We start from the raw sequence: 20,655 nt of genomic DNA, 5'->3' as shown, positions 1-20,655 counted from the left end.
CCCTCAAAGCCGCGAGCGCGACGCAGTTTTTCGCGACGCGACGATAAATCGCCCAAGAATTCAGGGGATAATTTTTATTCCACGGCTATCCGTTAGGCAGCGCGCGATCGCGCGCTAGGTCTTTGTTCTTCACGGAAACCGACGCCCCAGAATTGCCACGCGAACGGGAAATTTACGCTTTTACGCGTAATTCACCGCGGCGCGTTTATTACATTACAATTCAAATATATGTATCTGTATATGCGCAAGTATAACACACATTCTTCTCCAAATATAATAAACGACTCCTGCTTCGGACGAATAACCCGCGGTTCCGTTGACCACACCGCACCGCAATTAAATTATCACAGTAATTTCAACAACGGCCATCCTGAGCGTCCTCAAACATCCGGAACATCCGGCGCACATAATTTCTCACATCATTCCTGTCGGGGCGTGTACCACCCGGGTAATATCAGGACTGAAACATTTTCAGGCGCGCCGGAATTCTAGTAGGACGATCTGCATTCGACTGCACTTGGCGAAACTGGGCGTTTAACATTGAAATATACGAGACATTAATCGAGTGGCCAAAGTGCAGAAGCCGAATTAAATTAGAGCGAGTTTAATTCAATTTCAGTTAAGCATTCGAGAATAATGACTGAGCAGTCCAATTTTGTTTTTAACGATACGCTCCCGATTAACGAGTGTCGACGTAATATTATAATCAGATAAACGGACGAACGGGCAAGATTTCATCGTTTTCAATCCGTCGGGCACCGCGACTTCAATCCTCGGCGATGTTTGCATCGACGTTATCTCTCCCGTTGTTCGGAAACCAGACGGTAAAAAAAAAAGTTGTTACTAATTATTTCTCCTTTTTTGTCGAGCGGAGAACAATTGCGGTTCTCGCAACTTCATACGTAACAGTGCGCTCCGAGCGTTGAGTTTTAATTAACGTTGACGGGCGTAAGAGGGTTCCAGGTGCACGACTCTCCCTCGAACGTCCGAGCTTATCTTTCGCGAAGTGTACTTATATTATGAAACGTCAGTGTTGAGCGATGCTGAACGATACTTCAGAGCCGTTTAATACACACGTCATATGTAGTCATGGCTGTACGTCACGAGCGCGAACAAGAGAGAGAGAGAGAGAGAGAAAGAGACCCATCGGATGGGTTAGTGGATGGTGCCAGCTGGTTCTACGACTGGCAGCACTCCAAGGGAACAAAAATCACGGTCCGTCCGGGCGGCTTCTCTCTCTCGTCCGACGATGCAGCGCGCAGGCCGGATGCATGATTTGTGTGCTTTATTAAATCCGATATTGGTCGACTCGGCTAACCCGAACCAGGCCATCGGTTATTTCGTGGCAGAAACGAGCGCTCTCCTCCGTCCTCTTCTATCTCTCTCTCGCTCTCTCTCTCTCTCGCCTCTCCTTTCCTTTCATCGATGCAACTTTTCCACTTTCGATACGCGTCCGCTCTTTTCATCAAGCGATGCGAGAAGTTGAACGTGAGAAGAGATGATCCTCTTATCCTTTTCCCTCTTCGACTAGAGAATAATTTACCTGTTCCACCGCCTTGAACACCCGTATAAGATTCAGACCAGCCAACTTCTGGATGTCTTTCTCCGACCATCCACGCGCTAGCAATTCCGCGAAGAGCTCCGGGTACTTGCTGACGTCCTCCAGACCCGTTGGTGTCCTGAGGCAAAGAATTTATGATGAGACTTTATTGAGACTCGCAGATGAGACCGCGAGGTGATCGATTAGAATAGAAATGTCATAGAGATCGAGTTACATCTTCTTTGGCGTCAACATTTCTCAAGCTCAAAATATTCAAGATATTCGGAGATGTAATTGCAACATAAAACATGCAATTAATGCCAACATCAAGTTGAAGAAATATCATTTCTCAGCGGTATATCGAGTTTTACAAAAATTAACTTCTGATACGTTTTATAAAATGGTTGAAAATGGCATTGCATTCTTTTCAATGCTAATAGACTAATCACTACCAGAGTGATGAAAGACATTTGTTCTTTTTCTTGAAAAGGACTCCGAAAGAGTCATAGAAAACGAAATTTGCTGCGGTGACAAAATGACGGCTAGCAGCTTGTCAACGCGGTGACTTAAAGTAGTACGCGAGCCGCGAGCAGGGATCCGAAAATGATTTCGTCTCCCTTCGTCCTCCGAAAATACTTTTTTAAAACACCGCGCTCCCGCGCCGCGATAAATTTTCGTCGCCATAAAAGTCGATATGGAAATAATGCCCGTCCCGCGGAGCGCCAGCTTGCGAACGTACGGTTGCCCACCAAGGCCACAATTTACATGAATATTTCCGCTCGATAAGATAGGGCTTTAATGAAGCAGAAAGCATCGGGAGTTTAAATTAGAAAACTGCTTGAAACTTTTATGGGCCCACCACCGGAACTCCGCGTATCCCCGGCATTACCGCGGTAATTTTACGACGCGTGCGATTCTTCTATCCGTTGCACCGCTCGGTGAATTATATTTTCGTCCGCCTCAATTATTCAGTGTGTATAGGTACGACCTTGACGCGATCGCGGCTGTAAAAAGTGCGTCCATTATGCGCGCGAGCGGCGCGAATTGAAAAAGTTAATTAATATGTGCGTGCGCGAGATTAATGATGCAGCCCCTGGCACGGTATTTCCGGGGACGGTGTCTCTTTGCCGAGATAACAGAGCGAGGGCTCCTCGCCGCTGGGCTCTTGCGCGAAAGACGCCGGAAATAATCACGCTAAACCAAACTACCCGTGTTTATTATTGATTAAATATCATTTATTCAAATTCTTCCCCGTATTATCTCGGACACATTTCTCCCCGCGAACAAATGTTTAGTTTGAATTATTTTGCGAAACGCGGCAGCCGGTCTCTCCGCGTTCCCCGATACGAGAATTATCTCTGCCTTTCGACGATCGCGTTACGCTGCCGCTCTCCCTCGACCGTTTCGACTAAAACAATTATTTGCAGACGCACGGCTGTAAAAATTAGACGTACGTAGCCGGGCGAGAGGGGGCAGACGTGAATCCGCGCGGAAGAAGGTCAAAGTACAATAATGAGCTAGTCGGGAAGCAGTCACGGATAAATTACACGAGTTACTTCGGGCGGTTTATCCTTCATTACTTTAATTACCAGTACGCCGGATGACTGCGGCGAACTTACTTTACTGCTGAGAGAGGCACGCCGAGAAAGCGGGCACCGCCTTTCTACCTTGTGCGATCCTCACTTATATAAGCCGAGGGCGAAAATGCGCTACGAGAGCAAAATTCACTCGACCCGATTTAACGCTATCGCTGAAAATAATGTACTTCGCGGGAAAATATTTTGTAAAATCACAGAAAAGGAAGTTGCGGGGTTTTAACAACCGAGAGCTACCGGCTCAAAGTTTAAAGATGTCAGTTTTCCAGGTCTGCCAAGTTGACGTTCCGACAATTTTTGCAAAATTCATATGGCACTTGAACGTTTGTTCGCAATTTGTCCAAATTCGTTCATAAACAATCGTTTTTATTCACCTTGCCAAAAAAATTATAAATAAGTATAAAGAAAATTGAACAAATTTTTTGCAAGGCGGACGAAACAATCTCTGGATAAATTGCGGATAATCAAGCGCCATATCAATTTTGTAAAAATTGGCACTTCGGGGCGCCAACTTAACAGACTTTCGCTGTTCCATCCTTCCTATCTTTCCTTTCTTTTCTTCCTGTACGGTCTAAAAAGTATTACGGCTCGTCGAGACTGTTTTGCAAATTGTCTGAATTACAATTGCGGAGATTTGTCAATGAAGTGGTCAGTCCACTTTAACGGCCCAGAAATTATGCTTACCTTTAACAATTTTTTTCACAGTAAATACACCATACAATGAAATCAATCTTTTTGGGATTCGTTAGGGCACTCTTAAATAACACATAAAAATTTTTGTCATAATTTAAACAATTTTTTAATTAAGCGTTTTCTACACCGTTCGAATGGCGTGTGAAAAAAGATGCAAGTCCGCTGCGTTGATAATTTTCAGGCTTACCTGAAACCTGAAACAAATATCAAAAAGATTCTGAGTGTCGCTATGTCCCGAACCTCAATTAAGAATTTTTAGTTAAAAATAACAAACTGGCACCATTTTGTTATTTTTAAATAAAAATTCTTAATTGAGGTTCGGGACATAGCGACACTCATATATGTAGATCACGAATTTTTTGTCCCAAAAAGATTTATTTCATTGTATGGTGTATTTACTGTGAAAAAAATTATTAAAGATAAGCGTAGTTTTTGGGCCGTTAAAGTGGAATGACCCCTTAAATTTTATTTCTCAAGAGCAGATCCTCGAGAGTGTCGCTCGTCTGCGTTAATATATTTACCGAGACAGTCACGTTCGGGAAGCACCGACTGTCGTCTTTCCTTTTTCCGCAATCGTCTACAGTTTCGTTAATTTATCCTCGGAATCGTTACGCGACCGAGCCGATGTCTCTCTCTCCCTCTCGTCGAGATATATGTATCGGATCCGCCGTTGCACTGACGCTGTTAAAAGGGGTTAGACTGAATTTCGACGTTCTCATTACGGGCGTCATAACGAGAGCTCGCAGAAGACCCAACAACAGCGGCGGGGGTCGGAAAGCAGGGGGATGACCTGTCGAAAGCTGCTCGGCTGACAATGTCGGGCCAACAAGAGCGGTTAGAGACTTATTCATGGCGCGTCGTGTCCCGGCTGAAACTGGCAGTTATGCAACTGTATATTGTACGCATCGGCCGACCGCGTCCAGAGGGCCGTTATTCCAATTTCGGAAATTTCCAAATCGAGTATGTCCATCATCATGCGCTGACTGTAAACGCGCGCGAGATGATCGAGGACAATGCGCGCTTATGATCTCCGATAATTATATTCGATTTTGATCTAGGAGGTTGATGGCCTTTCGAAAATAATTACGGCCATGCGACAATATTTCCCTAAAATAGCAGCTATCAGATTTCTTGGGGCATAAATTCCCCCTTTTCGAGAAAGGAATTTTCGAAAAATCCACAGATACAGTTTACGCGTGTATTCGGCATTTCCGAGCTCATTTCAAAGTTGCACATTTTTCCCCCGTAGTTTAATAAAGCTCGTTTACAGATCCCCCGGAGCTTCGCGAAGCGCAAATAGAAAAATGTTTTATTTAAAAGTTATTAGAAGTGCAAAACTTCGTTCGGTTGTATTTGATTTCTTTCATCCATGATCGGAAAAACAAATAGAAGCCGCATCCCCAAAGGGGATACAGTAGTCAATGTAACCGGATCACGCTATATTTTTACAATACTGTTTACCAACGCGCAGAGAAGTATTTTTCTACGTACACACGTACACCGGCCCGTATGAAATTTTCGAGTATTAAGACGACGGAAAGTGACGATGATTAAGAGAGCAAGATCGCGTACGCTATAAATTACTCGCGCGTACGCGGTGCATGCAGAGAACGAACGTGGCGTACACGTGGAAATTGTTATGTAACGACAGTTACAAATAAATCGTGCTCCGAGCGACTGTGCACTGACGAAAATATTGACCTGTCGCGAACCGCTCGTCGTGGATGTAGCCCGTTGAAACGTGACGGTCCGAGGAGCCGGGGCCGCTGTAGAGAGCTGTTGGCTGACCACGGTCACGAACGTTGTTCCAATTCGCGAAATTTCCAATCCTGTCCGCCGTCTCTTTGTCGATCGAGAGTATCGAGACCGCCTCTCGCGCGCGCGCGCGGGCGCGCCAACACTTGTCGCCGAAGCGAGATACCTGGCGGCGAATTTATGCGGGCCGAATCCATGGTAAAAAATGTACGCGCGGAGCACGTAAAGTCCGCTATCGAACAACGACAACGCGGTTAGCGAGCATCGATTCCGCCTTTCTCGGCGAGGCTTTTTACCTTTTGCCCGTCTTGCGCTCGTACCTCGTCTATTTGCCCGTCGGCGCGACCGAATCGAATTCAAAAATGCCGTTTCCGCGGGAAAATACGTTTCGCTCAACCCTAGTGACAGTGATTTATGGACGGGGATGAAAAGCACGAAGCCCGGTGGATCGTTCCGCGGGTGGAACGACACGCGGATCTCGGTTCCCCCGGGGAAAACCCGGGGCAGGAAGTGTCCATCGACGATCGCTTCGTCCTTTTTCGCGATCGTGACTTGGATGTTAAGCGACGATAAGACTCTGGACGTAACATTTACCTTTCGCTATCAGGTATGTACATAGGATGCTGCGCAATTTTATCCGCAATTCTCCCGCGACCTCCGTTAATTGTTCCTCGGCGGCGACGCATTATTTACCTTTTTGCAGCAATTAAACCTCGCATTTCTATCGAAGCGAACACTGATCGAAATCACATTTGCTACCATTTGCACCTAATTCGCGAAAACGACAGTTTATTTCTCAAAGCACAAAAGAAGGTGAATTTTCAACCTGCGGGAGACCTTCCCTCGAGTCTCCCCATTTTCGAAAACTGTTTTCTCCCTCGAAACTTTAGATTTGACTCATCATTTTTGTTCCGACAATACGCACTAAAATCTTTGGTCGTATCCATAAGCGGCCACTCCTGGGCGGCAACGCATTTTTTATGTTTTGTAACAATTAAACGTCGCATTTCTATCGAAGCGAGCACTGATCGAAATCAAATTTGCTACCATTTGCACCTAATTCGCGAAAACGACAGTTCATTTCTCAAAGCAAAAAGGAAGGCGTATTTACAAGCTGCGGCAGGTCTTCCCCCGAGTCTTCCCGTTTACGAAAACTGTTTTCTCCCTTGAAACTTTAGATTTGACTCATCATTTTTGTTCCAACGATACGCGCTAAACTCTTTGGTCGTTCATAGGCGGCTACTCTTGGATACGGCACTACGACCGGTTCGTTGAAGGCGCCGATATGAATTTTAATCTGGCGTAAAAGCTTATTGGCCGGCAGAACTATCTGCAGCCCCACGTCCTGCCAGTTTTAACCTCCTCGCCCCCGCACTTTCCGCCTATTTCCGCGCGTGACCCGCTCTCTCTCTCTCTCTCTCTCTCTCTCTCTCTCTCTCTCTCTCTCTCTCTCTCTCTCTCTCTCTGTCTTTCCACCCTTAGAAATAATTAAACACATCCTCCCAACGCTTTTTCCGACCCATCTCGTACGAATATTCCCGTCGCTTCTCGTTTCTACGTGAGAGCTACCGGTTTGTATAGCCGATGAGACGGATACTTTCTACGATTAACCGGCTGAAATTTTAACAGCTCACTCAGACGAAAACGATGGCTTTCTTCCCTCTTGGCTACGGCGGTGGCAGTATTTTTTCTAGATATTAAATGAAAGACATATAACTGCACTTTGGGCTGGAACGCCCGGAACTTTTGCGACATAAGATTCCTTATTGCATACGAAATTATTGTAACGCGATGCAAAATATTTTCCATATGTTTCGCCCGATCGAATAGAAACGAAGGCCGTCGATACGAAATTTATCAGTTCGCCAAAACTGATATCGCATTTAGAATTTGCATGTCAAAGTTGCCGCAGATTAGTCGATTCGATTTTCAGGCAGCACGGCGCGCGCGAGTTTGTCGACCAGTAGTATATATTATTTCGTTATTTGCTTCAATGGAGTTATTTGTAGCCGTGTTGCAATGTGGACATGGTAAAACTCACGGACTGAAGCGGCTGACGAAGTGGAAATGCAACGGGCGTAGCAATAAACGCATTGATCGGCCGAAGAATAAATAGCGCCGTGCTTTCGGCTTTCGGTGTATTTCGGACCAATTTCCTACGTGGAGGCAATGAGCCACTAGCCGGCGCTACCCGCGAATCGAGGGGTTCCCTGCGGAACGGTTCCCTCGATTAGCTCGTTGAAATTTTAACCACGCGCTGTCAACCGGTGAGTTAATTTAACGTGCAATTAAGAACGCGGCGTTTCCGTCGTGGATTGCAGCACGACTGTTTCTAATGCAGTTGCCGGCGTGGTTTCTGCATGAAATTCGAGGACCGTGTAATTTCCTTTCCGCGGGACAAATTGCTGATTAATTTGGCAAATAGCTGATGTGCAAATTTGTCATTGGCAAACGTGCCGGCTTCTCCTCCCGTTCAATTGTTTATTGCTTTCGTTAATCGCTACCGCGACTATTTGCGTTTGCGATTCATCAGACTTCTCGAAGGGCTTGTTTTTACTACGGATGCGTTGCCGAAGACTTTTGGAATTTGCCGATCCTGACCGTTTTACTCCGGCCTCGAGAAGTACCTTTGAATTCTTTGAATCGCCGCGGCCGCGCATAGGAAAATGTTTATTCAAAATTATGAAAATTTATGAAAATTCTGTTACCGTGTATGACGATAAACGGATTCCCCGGAAAAATGTTTTATGACAATTCATCGGTTTCTACTGATACTCGGCTGTTGCGATTAGCACGTTGAAATTTCAACCACGAATGTCAGCTGAAACGCTTCACCGTACGATTCGCCGTACGTGATCCCTCTGACACGGAAATAACATAGTTTTATCTCCGAAATTAAATATACTTGCGAGAGAACGGTTTTTGTCAGCAATGAAAGCACGTTATTGAATTTATTTGCGGCGAATTCGCCGCGTATTCGGATAAAAGTGCCCCGGCGGATGAAATGCAGGCTTCGCCTTCCTAAAAAAATTTCATCGATTACTTTTCTAGTGTTCGTGAAAGAAGATATTAGATACCATCAATATTGCCAGTTTTCAGGTCCAATGTACGTTTATTGCGAAAGGTTTGAAAGGAAGCGAAGTAGCGTGTGTACGCGAATAACAGACTAATGCTCCTCTCCCTCTCGCCGGATTTCCGTCTCGTCCTTGCCGTTTTACGATACATTCTCCGAGCAAATACGTTAGAGGTTTGGTAGCTGTTTCAGATTTCTTTCCCAACGCGAGTGGCGCAACGTTAAACCCTGAATGTCCGTGGCGGATATTATATTAAAACGCCTTTCTTTCGTAACGCGAGAAGCTGGAATACTGCAGCGGAGGAAACGAACATTGTTTTCATTCTAGTGCGACATCTCCTTCGAGTCCTGTTCGTATAACACCACTAAAGTGCACCCTTGTCATTCCCCTCGAAACCGTCGCATTCAGAAATCTCGGACTTCACTTCGCGAGGGAGCTACGAAATGTTTAAGACTGGAGGGGGGTAAATAGGTTTTTTGCGGATGAAATAAATAAATTAAAAAAACGCAATGCGGCTGGCACGATGTGTTTGCGTTATCAATTTTAATTTGCGATGATTGGACGCGAAACCACTTTAATAAAGTTTTGATCTGTCCGACGCTCTTACCGCAAATAAAAATTGAATTTAAATGAAACAATATGGAACGCGTGGATTGTTTCGCATTTAAAGTTGATAAGTTTTAAATGGCGGCACAATATCAATCGAAGATTGAAAAAATTGGAAATATTGAAATTTTTCTGCTCTACCCTCCGAGTACAAGTTCAATAAAACTTGATAAACTTAATAAAAATTTGTATTTTTTAGTTTTTAATATTATTTTTAGTCAGATGCGATTAATTATGATCATAATTATTCCTCTCCCATAATAGTTTTTTTTTTAATATTCCCCCGTCTGTAAAAATTTATCAATAATATTGGAAATTCAGGTATTTATATGTACAAATTTTGTTGATTTAAAATTCGTGGCGATATCAGGGCACCTGTTTTCATTTGGTATGGTAATTGAATACTTTTACAAAAAACTAGAAATAATATATAAAATAAAATTCTATACGATATGATTTCATCAATAATTAATAACCCATACGTTCATTTATTAATCTTTGTTTGCTCGTTTCATGGCTTTTTCTGACTGTAAAAAAATTTATTTATCCGTGAAAAGTAAATAAAAGCTCGTGTTTGATAATTGTATTCACAACCAGAACGCGCTGATTCATTCTCTTTTACACATTATCCAGGCGTTACTTTACATCGCATCCTAGATTTAACTGTTTAGCTGTTATACTTGAATCTACCATTTTCCTAAAAAAAAAGTAAGAACATTGATCATTAATTATTCGCAGCACCGATGCATAATATCTGGCTGCACGTTTATTTTTCTGATTCTCCGCACTGGTATTCGATATTGTCGCCGGATAAAAATACGGAAAAACCGTACGTACCGCGACGGTTCGATCAGCGGCGCACCTTTTACGTCGTTTCTCTTCTTTATCGTTTGGTCCGCAAATCACGCTTCAATGCATCCACACTGTTTTTCAATCTTGCATCATATACACCAGACGCGACCACCTGTGCTTTTCACGCAAACTCGGGAAACTCAACAACTTTTTAGTTATCCCCTTCAATTTACGTGCGGTTAGAGCTGTTTCTCTCTATCTGTCACTCCTTCTATCTCTCTTTTATTCTCTTCCCCTCCCTCTGTCTCGCTCTCTTTCATGCTGTCAATTTTTTCACTAAGCTTAATACCAGGGGCCGCAATTTTAGTAACCCGCGCGTCACAAAGGGTCGGCATTTTTAACAAAAAGGGTTGGTCGATGTGTCCACGTGTTTACCTGATTCCCACTTTTGTTAGCAGCCTCTATATATCGAGTTATCACGGCAGAGAACACCGCGCATCGTTCTCGCGCTGAACAAACTGCGTGAAAAGCATAACGAAGACTGGGATAATAAAACGAAATAATATCGGCCGTTCCTTAACAAACGGCTGAATATCATCCGGTGTTTCGCGAGAATAACATTTTATGGGATTCTTTAAAAATGCGTCGGTGCGATCGACTTCTCTCGTGGAGAATTGATGGGCTTCAAACGACATTCACGGAGTCTCCTCGCGACTAAAAGAAAAATAACAAAAAACCGTTTTCCCTCGCGTATATTATTTTCCTATATCCTACCATTTCGATCCTACTCTCGGGTTACAAGCGAGATGTATCGAGCCGGAACGTTTTGATGGTCATCTGCAATCGAACCAGTAATCTCCTCTCATAAATTTTGGGAAGGGACTTCAACTGTCTCCGAGCACCGCAAGTGATCGGTAGCGCTCTGTACCGTATTGATCTACACCCCCGTCCCACATGCAATGGAAACCGAAAACTTCTCCGCGCTTGCACGCGCTGGTTCGCAATCAATTCGGCGGAGCTGATACGCGCCTACGAATCTGCATTTGTTTTCGCGCGGCAGGAAAGGGCCTGAGCAGAATGGCCGTCTTGTATTCTTAAGTCGCAAGACAGTTATTGTGTGTTACTTTAAAGCCCGGTCTACAATGAGGCAGAAGTCAGTGGTCAGAAATCATAAATGAGTCATAAGTCACTATAATCAGGCCAATCAGAGACGAGGAAATTTATAGGCAATCATTTGCCTCAAAAAAAGATTGATTTCATTTTATGGTGAATTTACTGTGAACAAAATTGTTAAAGATAAGCATAGCTCTTGGGCTGTTAAAGTGGAATGACCCCTTCAATCGACAACTCTCCGCAATTGTAATTCAGACAATTCGCAAAACAATCTCGACGAGTCGTAATGCTTTTCAGACCGTACAAGAAGAAAAGAAAGGAAAGATAGGAAGGCTGGGACAGCGAAGGTCTGTAAAGTTGGCGCCCCGAAGTGTCAATTTTTACAAAATTAATTAAAAAATTGTTTAAATTATGACAAACATTTTTTTGTGTTAGATACTTAAGAGTGCCCTAACGAATCCCAAAAAGATTGATTTCATTGTATGCGGTATTTACTGTGAAAAAAATTGTTAAAGATAAGCATAATTTTTGGGCTATTAAAGTGGAACGACCCTTAAGACAAAGATTTGAAACACAAAACCATTGTCTTAAGAGTACAAGACAGCCATTCTGCTCAGGTCCAAAGTCGTTAATGCGAACGGGGCGATCGCTGCACGAGGTCAAAGTGGTTCTCGTCGAAACAATCGGATTCACCGGCGATCGTTGAACCGATCGTGCCATTCCATGTGCAAGCTAATTATGGCACTCGACGAAATATTTCCCTCCGTATATCTGCCGCGTTTGACGTACAATTACATTCGCGCACTGTTTCGAATGCGTCGCACTTACAAATTGATCCCGTCGTATCCAGCCCCGATGCCGACGTGATCCACCCCGGCTATCTTCCGCACGTGATTGATGTGCGCTGTAACATATCACGAAAATTGCATGTATTACGTAATCGTAGTAATGCCCGTTGCGCTTAGCGTGCACCGCGATATACGGAGCGCGTAGCTCATTTGCCATGTAACGAGGAGAATTACATTCGCCATCCTAACCGCGGACTGCCTGCGAACGCGGCTGTGAACGCGGCGCGGACGATTTTTCAACCGCGACTAATAACGCCGCGAGTTACTACCCTCACCGAGGGCCGCAAAGAAAATTACCTACGCTTGTATTATGTATTTCTCCCCCGTTTCCATTGTTGTCCGCCAGCAATACTTATTCCTTTTTTTTTTTCGCACACATTTGACGTACAACGTCGTGCGTCCGTTGCAGCCCCGCGTTTGCATCCCGGCTGCCTAGTTAGTCCACAATTGCTAACACAATTCTCCACGTCGCGCATAATTAATTCCTGCTTTTAATACAAGAGAAGATTGCGCTCGCGAATCGGAATAGCCTAGAAGGCATCCGTTAACGCTGCGCGGACTCGTCTTTCTAGTTACGTGAGATATCGAAAGGGACGGTAAATTAGTTCGCAATTAGCGCGGTCGCGCGCAAATTGCACAAAAATTCCAGGGAAAAGGTTCGCACACGCGCGTTAATCCTCGGTCGAGATACCCGGGCAACCGGAATACAGACGCTATTTGTTCATTGCTGCAGTGAGAAAAATGTCCGATTAAATATAATCGAATAATTACATAATAACAGACGGACATATCCGATGACAAATGTGATCGGCTTTTCAATCAAATTTAATCGGTAGCTGCATTTTTCAGCGGACAAATTTCACCGGATGCGTCCATAATTTAATCGGAGAACGTAATCGGAAAAATTAACCACCGAAAACACCATTCAATTGGTTTATCCGATGAAAATTTTTCTCAGTGTGGCAATCGTGTTTGTCAATGCAATTCTCCCACGTGGGCAAATTTCGCGGTGTGACTTCTCCCCCCGCCGAAGATGGATAAAATCGAATAATAATTTCAACAATGAGATCGCGAACGCGCGCATAAACAATGAAAATTTGCATATCCGTCAGACGGATGTTATTGTTAACTCGGAAATGGTTGCGCGCGCGGATATAATTTACACCTCGGTAATGTAATGTATCACGGATGTAATTTACACTCCGCAGTGCGACGCAAAATTCAAAAGACAATTTCATACACTTATCGGAATTACGGGCGCGTTTCGCCCCCGAGTCGATAAATTGCCGAGTTACCGCTCGGGAAAATATTTATATTTAATATATTATATTTTAAGCGATATGGCGATATTTTAAGTGATAGGGGATTATTTTACATTCTGGACGCAGTAATTAAAAACATCATATTTAATTGTACCCGTAATATTATTTCTCTATTTATTTTGTGCACTTTCAATTTAAACAACCTGACGAGCTGCGGATCGATGCTGACGCAATTAATTTTATATTAGTTTCTGTAAACAACATCGTCGATCATTTTTATGCGAGAACGTATAACGATCGATATTCTCTCTCTCTCTCTCTTTAATTTTACAGAATATAATACGCGTTAGCAAGCCATCGGTTACCGATCACCGTAAGCTATTTTCTTCCGCGCGACGTACATGGGCGGCCAAAAATCAACAAGAAAAGTACCTGTCTAATGAATGTTAATGCATTTACATGGCTTAGTGTACATAATGGATAACGGCACGTCAGTCACGCGGACACGACATGCATAATCGATCGGGTAAATGACATAATTCATAGCCGATCAGACTGTAGAATAACGGCGCGCCTCATTGCGCCGCAATTTTGTTCGGGGCTCGAGTTGCCGCGCGATGCGGAACATATCAGAAACGTCACAAATTTCGATTTTCGCGTTTGCGCGGCGTTGCTCCCGCGTTATCTCCATTATATCGTAAATTATATGTCGGCCGGCTCGGTGCGGTCTTTCAAAATTGATCGCGATTCAACGGGGCACGTCGTTACCAAGCGCGGCTAGAAAATCACGTTACGGTGAGTAAGGAGATGAGCGGCACACGGCCTCGCTGATCGGAAATTCTGCTTTTAACGAGATTTCGACACGTACGTGGGCAATTTTCCGAAAAATCCCTCCCCCCCCCCCCCCACCCCCGGCATTTGTCGCAATTAGAAAATTGTTCGTGTCGCGGCGTATCGATCGCGGGAGGAAATGAAAGGGGGGGAAAAACAGATGAAAGCTGTTTGCGCGGAGATCTTTGCAAAGTGCTTCCGTCAAAGGACCGCGCGGGTGACTTTGTCGCATGGCTGCCGCACGTTGCCATAAACGGAGGAGGTTTGCATTTGCATTGCGTTCCCGTTGCGTCGTTGACGGTTGTGCCATTAGCAGGTTGCCACGAGATCTTTCGATTTGCATGTACGACGTAAACAGCGCGGTTGACGTTTGTTTGGGCAGAATAACGTGCGAATGTCTCCCGGGATGCGCTGCATTTTAATGCATCGCGCGGAACACGCGCGGAATACACAAAGTCCTACAAAGTGGCAGTGAAGAAACGGCGTTGCGTAAATGGCGAGTCGCTAAAACGGAACATATTCCAGCGGGATATATGTGTATGTCTGTTCGTGTGCGCGCGTGTGTGACAATCCGACGCCAGTTCCAGCACGGAGAAAATCGATCCTACCTGTAATTAAAATTTCCCCGATTGTCTCGCCAATGGGCCAAAACTGAGAATACAAATCGCGCATCTGCGCGAATAAAGTCTGGCGAATGTGATTTAGAGGCGCGACGCGAACAGGGGGGGGGGGGTTTAAACGGCGCGCGTTTCGCCGCGAATCGGAAATAATTTCCGCAACATCTGCGGCGTACGCGCGCATCGCCGAAGACGGATACGCCCGTCGGTTCGCGGTTTCAATTCGCGGCGGCGCGAGCTGAAATCGAGAAAATTGCGTTCGCGCGGCAAACAAAGACGGGGGGATTGTTCGGCAAACGTAACGCGGGGAGTTGCGATAGCGCGAGTCTCGCGCCGTTTATTATTAACCCGGGGCGATTGTTGCGCGCCCGGTCACCGCGGGATCAGCTTTGCTGGGAAAGGGCGACGGGACAGGACGAGGGAAAAGGCCGAGCGCGGCGAGAGCGCTCGAAATCAATCATCAGCGTAATACGGCGCCAATGGCCACGGGGCTGAGAGAAGCGCGTTGCGATATCGAAATTATCATTGCGCGCCCGCTATCTCCAACGCACTTCCGCAAATAATTTTCTTCCCCGCCCACCCCCGGGTGGACATAATTTTCTCCGCGGCTCGGTGGCCATCGATGTAAAACAATTATAGAGATGCTGCCCGCGGAAGGAAGCGATTATTCAGGCACCCGGCTACGCCCGATTACGCTACGTCCGATGCGCGGCCATCTGGACCAGCAATTATCATTTGTTCCTTCTTTTGTCGCACGGTCGCGCGACGCGTTATCCGGGATGCGCGTGTTGCAATTCGACCGACCGTTCACGGGCGATTCGCGCGGTATCGTGAAATTTGCAGTTGCATCGAGGCGGGATATGTTCTGCGCCGCAAAGTACGCCGCATCCACGGGGGAGGGGGTTCTTTTTTGGTAGAAAGCACACGGAAACACTGGGTAATGGCGACACAGAGATTATCGCGATTCTAGAAAAACTACAAATTTTCCGGGGTTCCAAGTCCGAGGCTGGCCTTGCGCGCGAGATCCCGGAGATTAGCGGACGAAAAATGGACGAAATTACAGAATTTATTATCTCGCGTTTGTTATCCACGCGGGGATTATGAATTAGGGATAATTTTTCATTCCTCGGGGTAACCGAGCGAGATTTCAGGGGGGTCGTCGTCGATTCGCTCCTTTTATAGATCAGAATTCACTTTCGCGTTTCACAAAAAAACTGGCGTCGTTTGACAATACCGCAAACAGAATTGGCTGCTCCCGTGTCACGGACGCTTTTTTTGTTTGTCACGCTTGCCTGCAGAAGCACTCGGTTTTCGCAGGGTGCACTCCGAATCGCGGTTTGGCCGCGGAAAGTGTGAACTTTAGATTACGCCCTACACGCGATGGCTTCGGTTTCGCGATCGATCTCGCCCGCCGCGGAAAGGTACACAGTTAATTTTATAAAATGCAATATATACTGCACCATGGTACGGGAAAGTTGTATCATCATCTTGCAGTGGAATTTCATTTTTACCAGGCTGTCAAAATTAATCATTTCTCTCTTAGAAAATAATGATTGATTTAGAAATTATTAGCTCGCATCTCGAACGGGAGATATTACGCCTCGCTGCAATTTAATCTCACATAGAGTTTCACGGAGCTTTAATACATGCTGGATTAAAATCCTATTCCCATGATTCGTACATAGCTAATTGTATCAAGAACATACACAGCCGTTTATATTACCGGCGCGGTCTGAAATGTTAATGTCTTCGGAACTTGGAGCCACTCTGTAATAATGCAAATATGATGGCAACCCGCGGGAATTGGCACCTAACGCGAAAACTCATTTGCTCGCTTCAGCAGCGAAACGCTTCGGATGTTCCCTTTGCGACGTCAATAGCGACGTTAAAAGCCCACGGCTGCGGGAGGCACGCCAGTCGCAAAAAGAACGGATTTATTGGACGCGATTTCTGTTTCCCTCTCAATTAATTATCTCGGAACGGAGGGAAGGTGACGATCGTCGTGCTTCAAGTTATAAAAAAATGGAGGCACGCCGAAGCAAAACTGCCGTACCATTGAAAAAGACATTGACAAAGAACGTTTACCATTTTAATCAATGCCGTATTTGTTCTCCATTTCGGGAAAAAAATGCGAAAATATAAATCTGGGGAACGGACGATTTTATCCAGATATAGAATTGTATGGCGTGCGCATTGTGTTGTTCAAAAAATGCGCGATAATGACACATTTTGGTGCAGATATCGAGCATTAAGCCCGTACAAGCGCGTATAATACATGCAGCTGAGTGGATTTTATGAAATTTTATTTAATACATGGCGGGGGGCGAACGAGCCGATGGTGAAACATCTCTTTTTATGGCTACAGGTTTCGCGATCGCGAGGCTATTAATAATCGAAACGTAACAAAACGTATCATCCGCTCACCTGCCACATCTTCGAGCGTCGATTTCTCGCCACAGCTGATAAAATGGGGGTAGAAGGATACCATAACTATACCACCGGTCTGCGCCTGTAAATGAAATATTCGTATTTTTTATCGTATTCCCTGAATTTAATGAAACCTAAAAATGTTATTTATTTAAACCTCTTTTTATGGAATTTATAATGTACCGAACAAAAAGCATATCTGTTCAAAGTTGTGATGATTTATTTAACTGTCCTGGTTAAGAATGTGTGAAAGTCTTCGTCAAAAAGGAAATAACGAGGTGACTTGATTTAGGATAAATCGTTACAACTTTTGAACCGCTTGTCGGAAAATTAGACCATTCTACTCAGGCCCTTAGCTTACCAAAAGTCGCAGCGCGTGGTCAGGCACATTTCGCGAGGAGTTGCAAAGAGCGTGAGCGCTGCTGTGACTGAAAATCACGGGCGCCCTCGACGTCGTCATGGCGGCAAGCATCGTGGGCACCGAGACATGAGATAGGTCCACCATCATCCCAAGTCGATTCATCTCCAGCACGACACTCTGAAAAGTTTCACGGCGCGGCCGTTAAATAGTTTCGATGCTCGCGAATGCCCGTTCTCACGATAATGGTATCGAGGCGCCGCGGATTAAAATACTTGGAAGGATCTCGGACTTCGCGTTGAAAGACATTCCGGTGCAACTCTCGAATATTCTTACGATAAACCGACGCTAATCCGGATTACATGGACTCGCGGAGATTCGCGGAAACCGCTCGAGAATAATGCAATGTACACACTATCACACGATTCCTCTTATAAATTATTCCCTTTGCAAACTTACGATTATGGTCCTGATACATTTTTCGGACGAGCCACTCGGAAGAAGGGGCGCCTCTTGTTTATCGTTATTGCTTTCTTAAGATTAAAGTAGAACGTACCGAGAATTTGTTACGTATCTGTCGGATTGCTCTTCGAATTAAATTTCGCGTTAGCAGCGGAGCAGGAGGACTGGTTTATAGTGCGCGCACGTTAGGTCGGTGACACTTATTACACGAGTCGGATTGAGCTTCAGAACGAATTCTTTCTGGAGCTACAACCTTCTCGAGAAGAATGCCAATGCGAGGGGCAGCGGTCCGTACAATAAATCGAAAAGTCGGATTTTCTATGCTGCATTCGCCAGTCAATATGCTTAAGCGACAACAATCGTATCTAAGATTTATGCATATCTTGCAATTCGCATTATTTTCGCAGAACATGACGTGATACTTCAAAATTAAATAAACAGCTTCGGTGAAATAAAATTTTTTACCGAGCTCTTATGTATATAATAAAATTAATCTGGGACGATTTTGTGTTAAAATTAGATCATGCATAATGATAATAAACTCATTAGAAATGATTAGATATAAAGAAGATAAAAAGTCTTATACAAATCGTATTTTTAAATGCATTTTATGAAGAACGAGATATTTGACAGAAGAAAAAGATATTTACAGCCTCATGAAACTAACGATGAAAATTGAAACTCGCTGAATTCTTTGGCACAGAAGAGTCATCCTTGTTAGGAGCCAAGTTGTCGCACGAATTCCGATTTCTTTCCTGCGCGGTGAACGTTATCTCCGTTAAACGAGAATGCTTTGTTAAACTGGCAACGTGATAAACTGAACGTCTTAGGATTCCTTCTCGGCTTTCTTATTCCCCACGGCTTTGCCATAGTTGTGCCTCTGCTTTTTTTTTCTTCTCGCAAGTCGTGACGGATTCTTAGCGTGACTTCCGTCTCGTTTTCATTGTGGATGCTTGAGGCACGAGGGAAGCTACACGAGAAGGATTCTCGAGGTGCTGACAGATAAATAGAGAAAACTTTCACGTGTGTGTAAATCTTGTAACAGATTGAGTGACGCGTTAAGTAGATAGTGGCGGAAAACACGTGGATTTCAATGTAAAAAAATTACTAATCACATTCTTGCGTGATAAACGCGGTTGCTTGTTTTTTTTTAATAACGATGATACTTTTTGAGACTTTACTTTCTCGCAATGAATTTAACAAATTTATTTTTCGAGAAAGCTAGAATGCATCCATGTCTTCGACAACACTAGAATAAACTTTTAAGGAGGAAACTCGAGAGAAATCTTGTTGCATAAATCGCGGAAAGACAAGAGCGCAATTGGAAATTGGCCACGTGCGAGTGACACGCGATAGGATGGTGCTCTGTTGGTTTTGTTGGCCAGCAGCCTTGATGAAAAGGGGAGAAGGAGATCAGAGAGATGCGTAAGCCTGGCTCAAGCGATTCTTTTCCATTATTCAAGCAATTTATTTTCTGAAGCGGCATTCCGCGTATTCGCGACCTATTCCAACTTTTCGCTGCAGCTACCTTTCCCTTTACCTGGAAAGGGCAAATTTTAATATAAAAAAAATCGCGGATTAATGAGAGAAGAAACAATCGCGATTGATCATTTGCAATTCTGCTTCCACTTGTATCTTGGCCAAGGAGATTGGCTTTATTTTATTATATCGTTTTTGTAGTAAAATACCTTTTTACTCTCGCGAACGAATATATTTACAAGCCATTTAGCCGTCGGGAAATGGAATAGCGAGTCATCGTAGGCGAAATACACTCGCACATAAATATTTGATTGATGAAGATTAGTAGGGGTCTCTTTTATAGGCTACATTATTGCCTTAATCTATGGATCTCGCTACCTCAGCACATTTATAGTGAATTTATTTCTTTCGGAAGATGACGATATATATACATTTTTTTTTGTTATTGGAAGAATCCACCCTCGGGGATCTCCGGGGTGTGTTAAGGTGGCGCAATGGTGGTGGCTGGTACGACCTATCGGCCGACAGGATGACGAATAAGCTTCATTCTCCCATGAGTCCTTTTGAAAGGTATCCACTCGTATCATAGATACGTTCTTCCATTCATTGCTCCCTCAGGTATTTTTCGGAGCGAAAACCGAGGAAGGGGTCGGGACGTTTATTCACTCTCTTTTGACCCCTGCGTCTAATGTTTTCCTAGCCTCGACTTTTGACCCCGAAACTAAGCTAATTCACCGCGATCGTATAGTTTTGGCAGACAAGCCAAAAGTAACTTCCTCAATGTAGAATGTTATTCGATAGGAGTGGAAAGTACATTTTATGTGGAATATCATCGATTGCACCATCCCAATTTCAGTGGAATTTTGTTTTGTGGAACTGACGTTATAAATGTCAGGCGTATAATAGACTCTTTCGGCCTCTCAATGATACTGGATAGAGGTAGATAGAGATATGTTGCGGGTTAAAATAAACGTTCACAAAGGGAATTTTTATGTGAACAAATAACGCATTTCTCTACAATTAAATCCGCAGTTTTAATCTACTTTCAGCGGAATAATTTTACAATCTCTATCGCTCGATAAAAAGACTTTTTGCAGATTTTTTACTGAAATTAAAATCTATTGTATACTAGAAATTGTATACTAGAAACATTAAATAAAAGTTTTATATTTCGCGGTCACTCTAATAGTTCTTATTGCCACG

General features: G+C 44.2%; 1 protein-coding gene across 1 annotated transcript in view; it reads right to left on the bottom strand.

Annotated features, from left to right (window-relative positions):
• Positions 1-20,655, bottom strand: part of LOC105562135 (dipeptidase 1) — an 85,424-nt gene that overhangs the window by 8,297 nt on the left and 56,472 nt on the right. Inside the window, exons 6-9 of the mRNA XM_012012699.1 lie at positions 17,515-17,691; positions 17,151-17,235; positions 11,997-12,072; positions 1,544-1,679 (exon numbers count right to left, since the gene is read on the bottom strand). Of these exons, the coding sequence (XP_011868089.1) occupies positions 1,544-1,679; positions 11,997-12,072; positions 17,151-17,235; positions 17,515-17,691 (474 nt within the window). The remainder of the gene's footprint in view (positions 1-1,543; positions 1,680-11,996; positions 12,073-17,150; positions 17,236-17,514; positions 17,692-20,655) is intronic.

Source organism: Vollenhovia emeryi, unplaced genomic scaffold, assembly GCF_000949405.1.
Source record: "Vollenhovia emeryi isolate VEMERY1.0 unplaced genomic scaffold, V.emery_V1.0 DF939194.1, whole genome shotgun sequence".
Taxonomy (NCBI): Eukaryota; Metazoa; Arthropoda; class Insecta; order Hymenoptera; family Formicidae; genus Vollenhovia; species Vollenhovia emeryi.
Note: the sequence above shows the minus strand (reverse complement) of the source record. Positions and strands in the feature narration are given on the sequence as shown.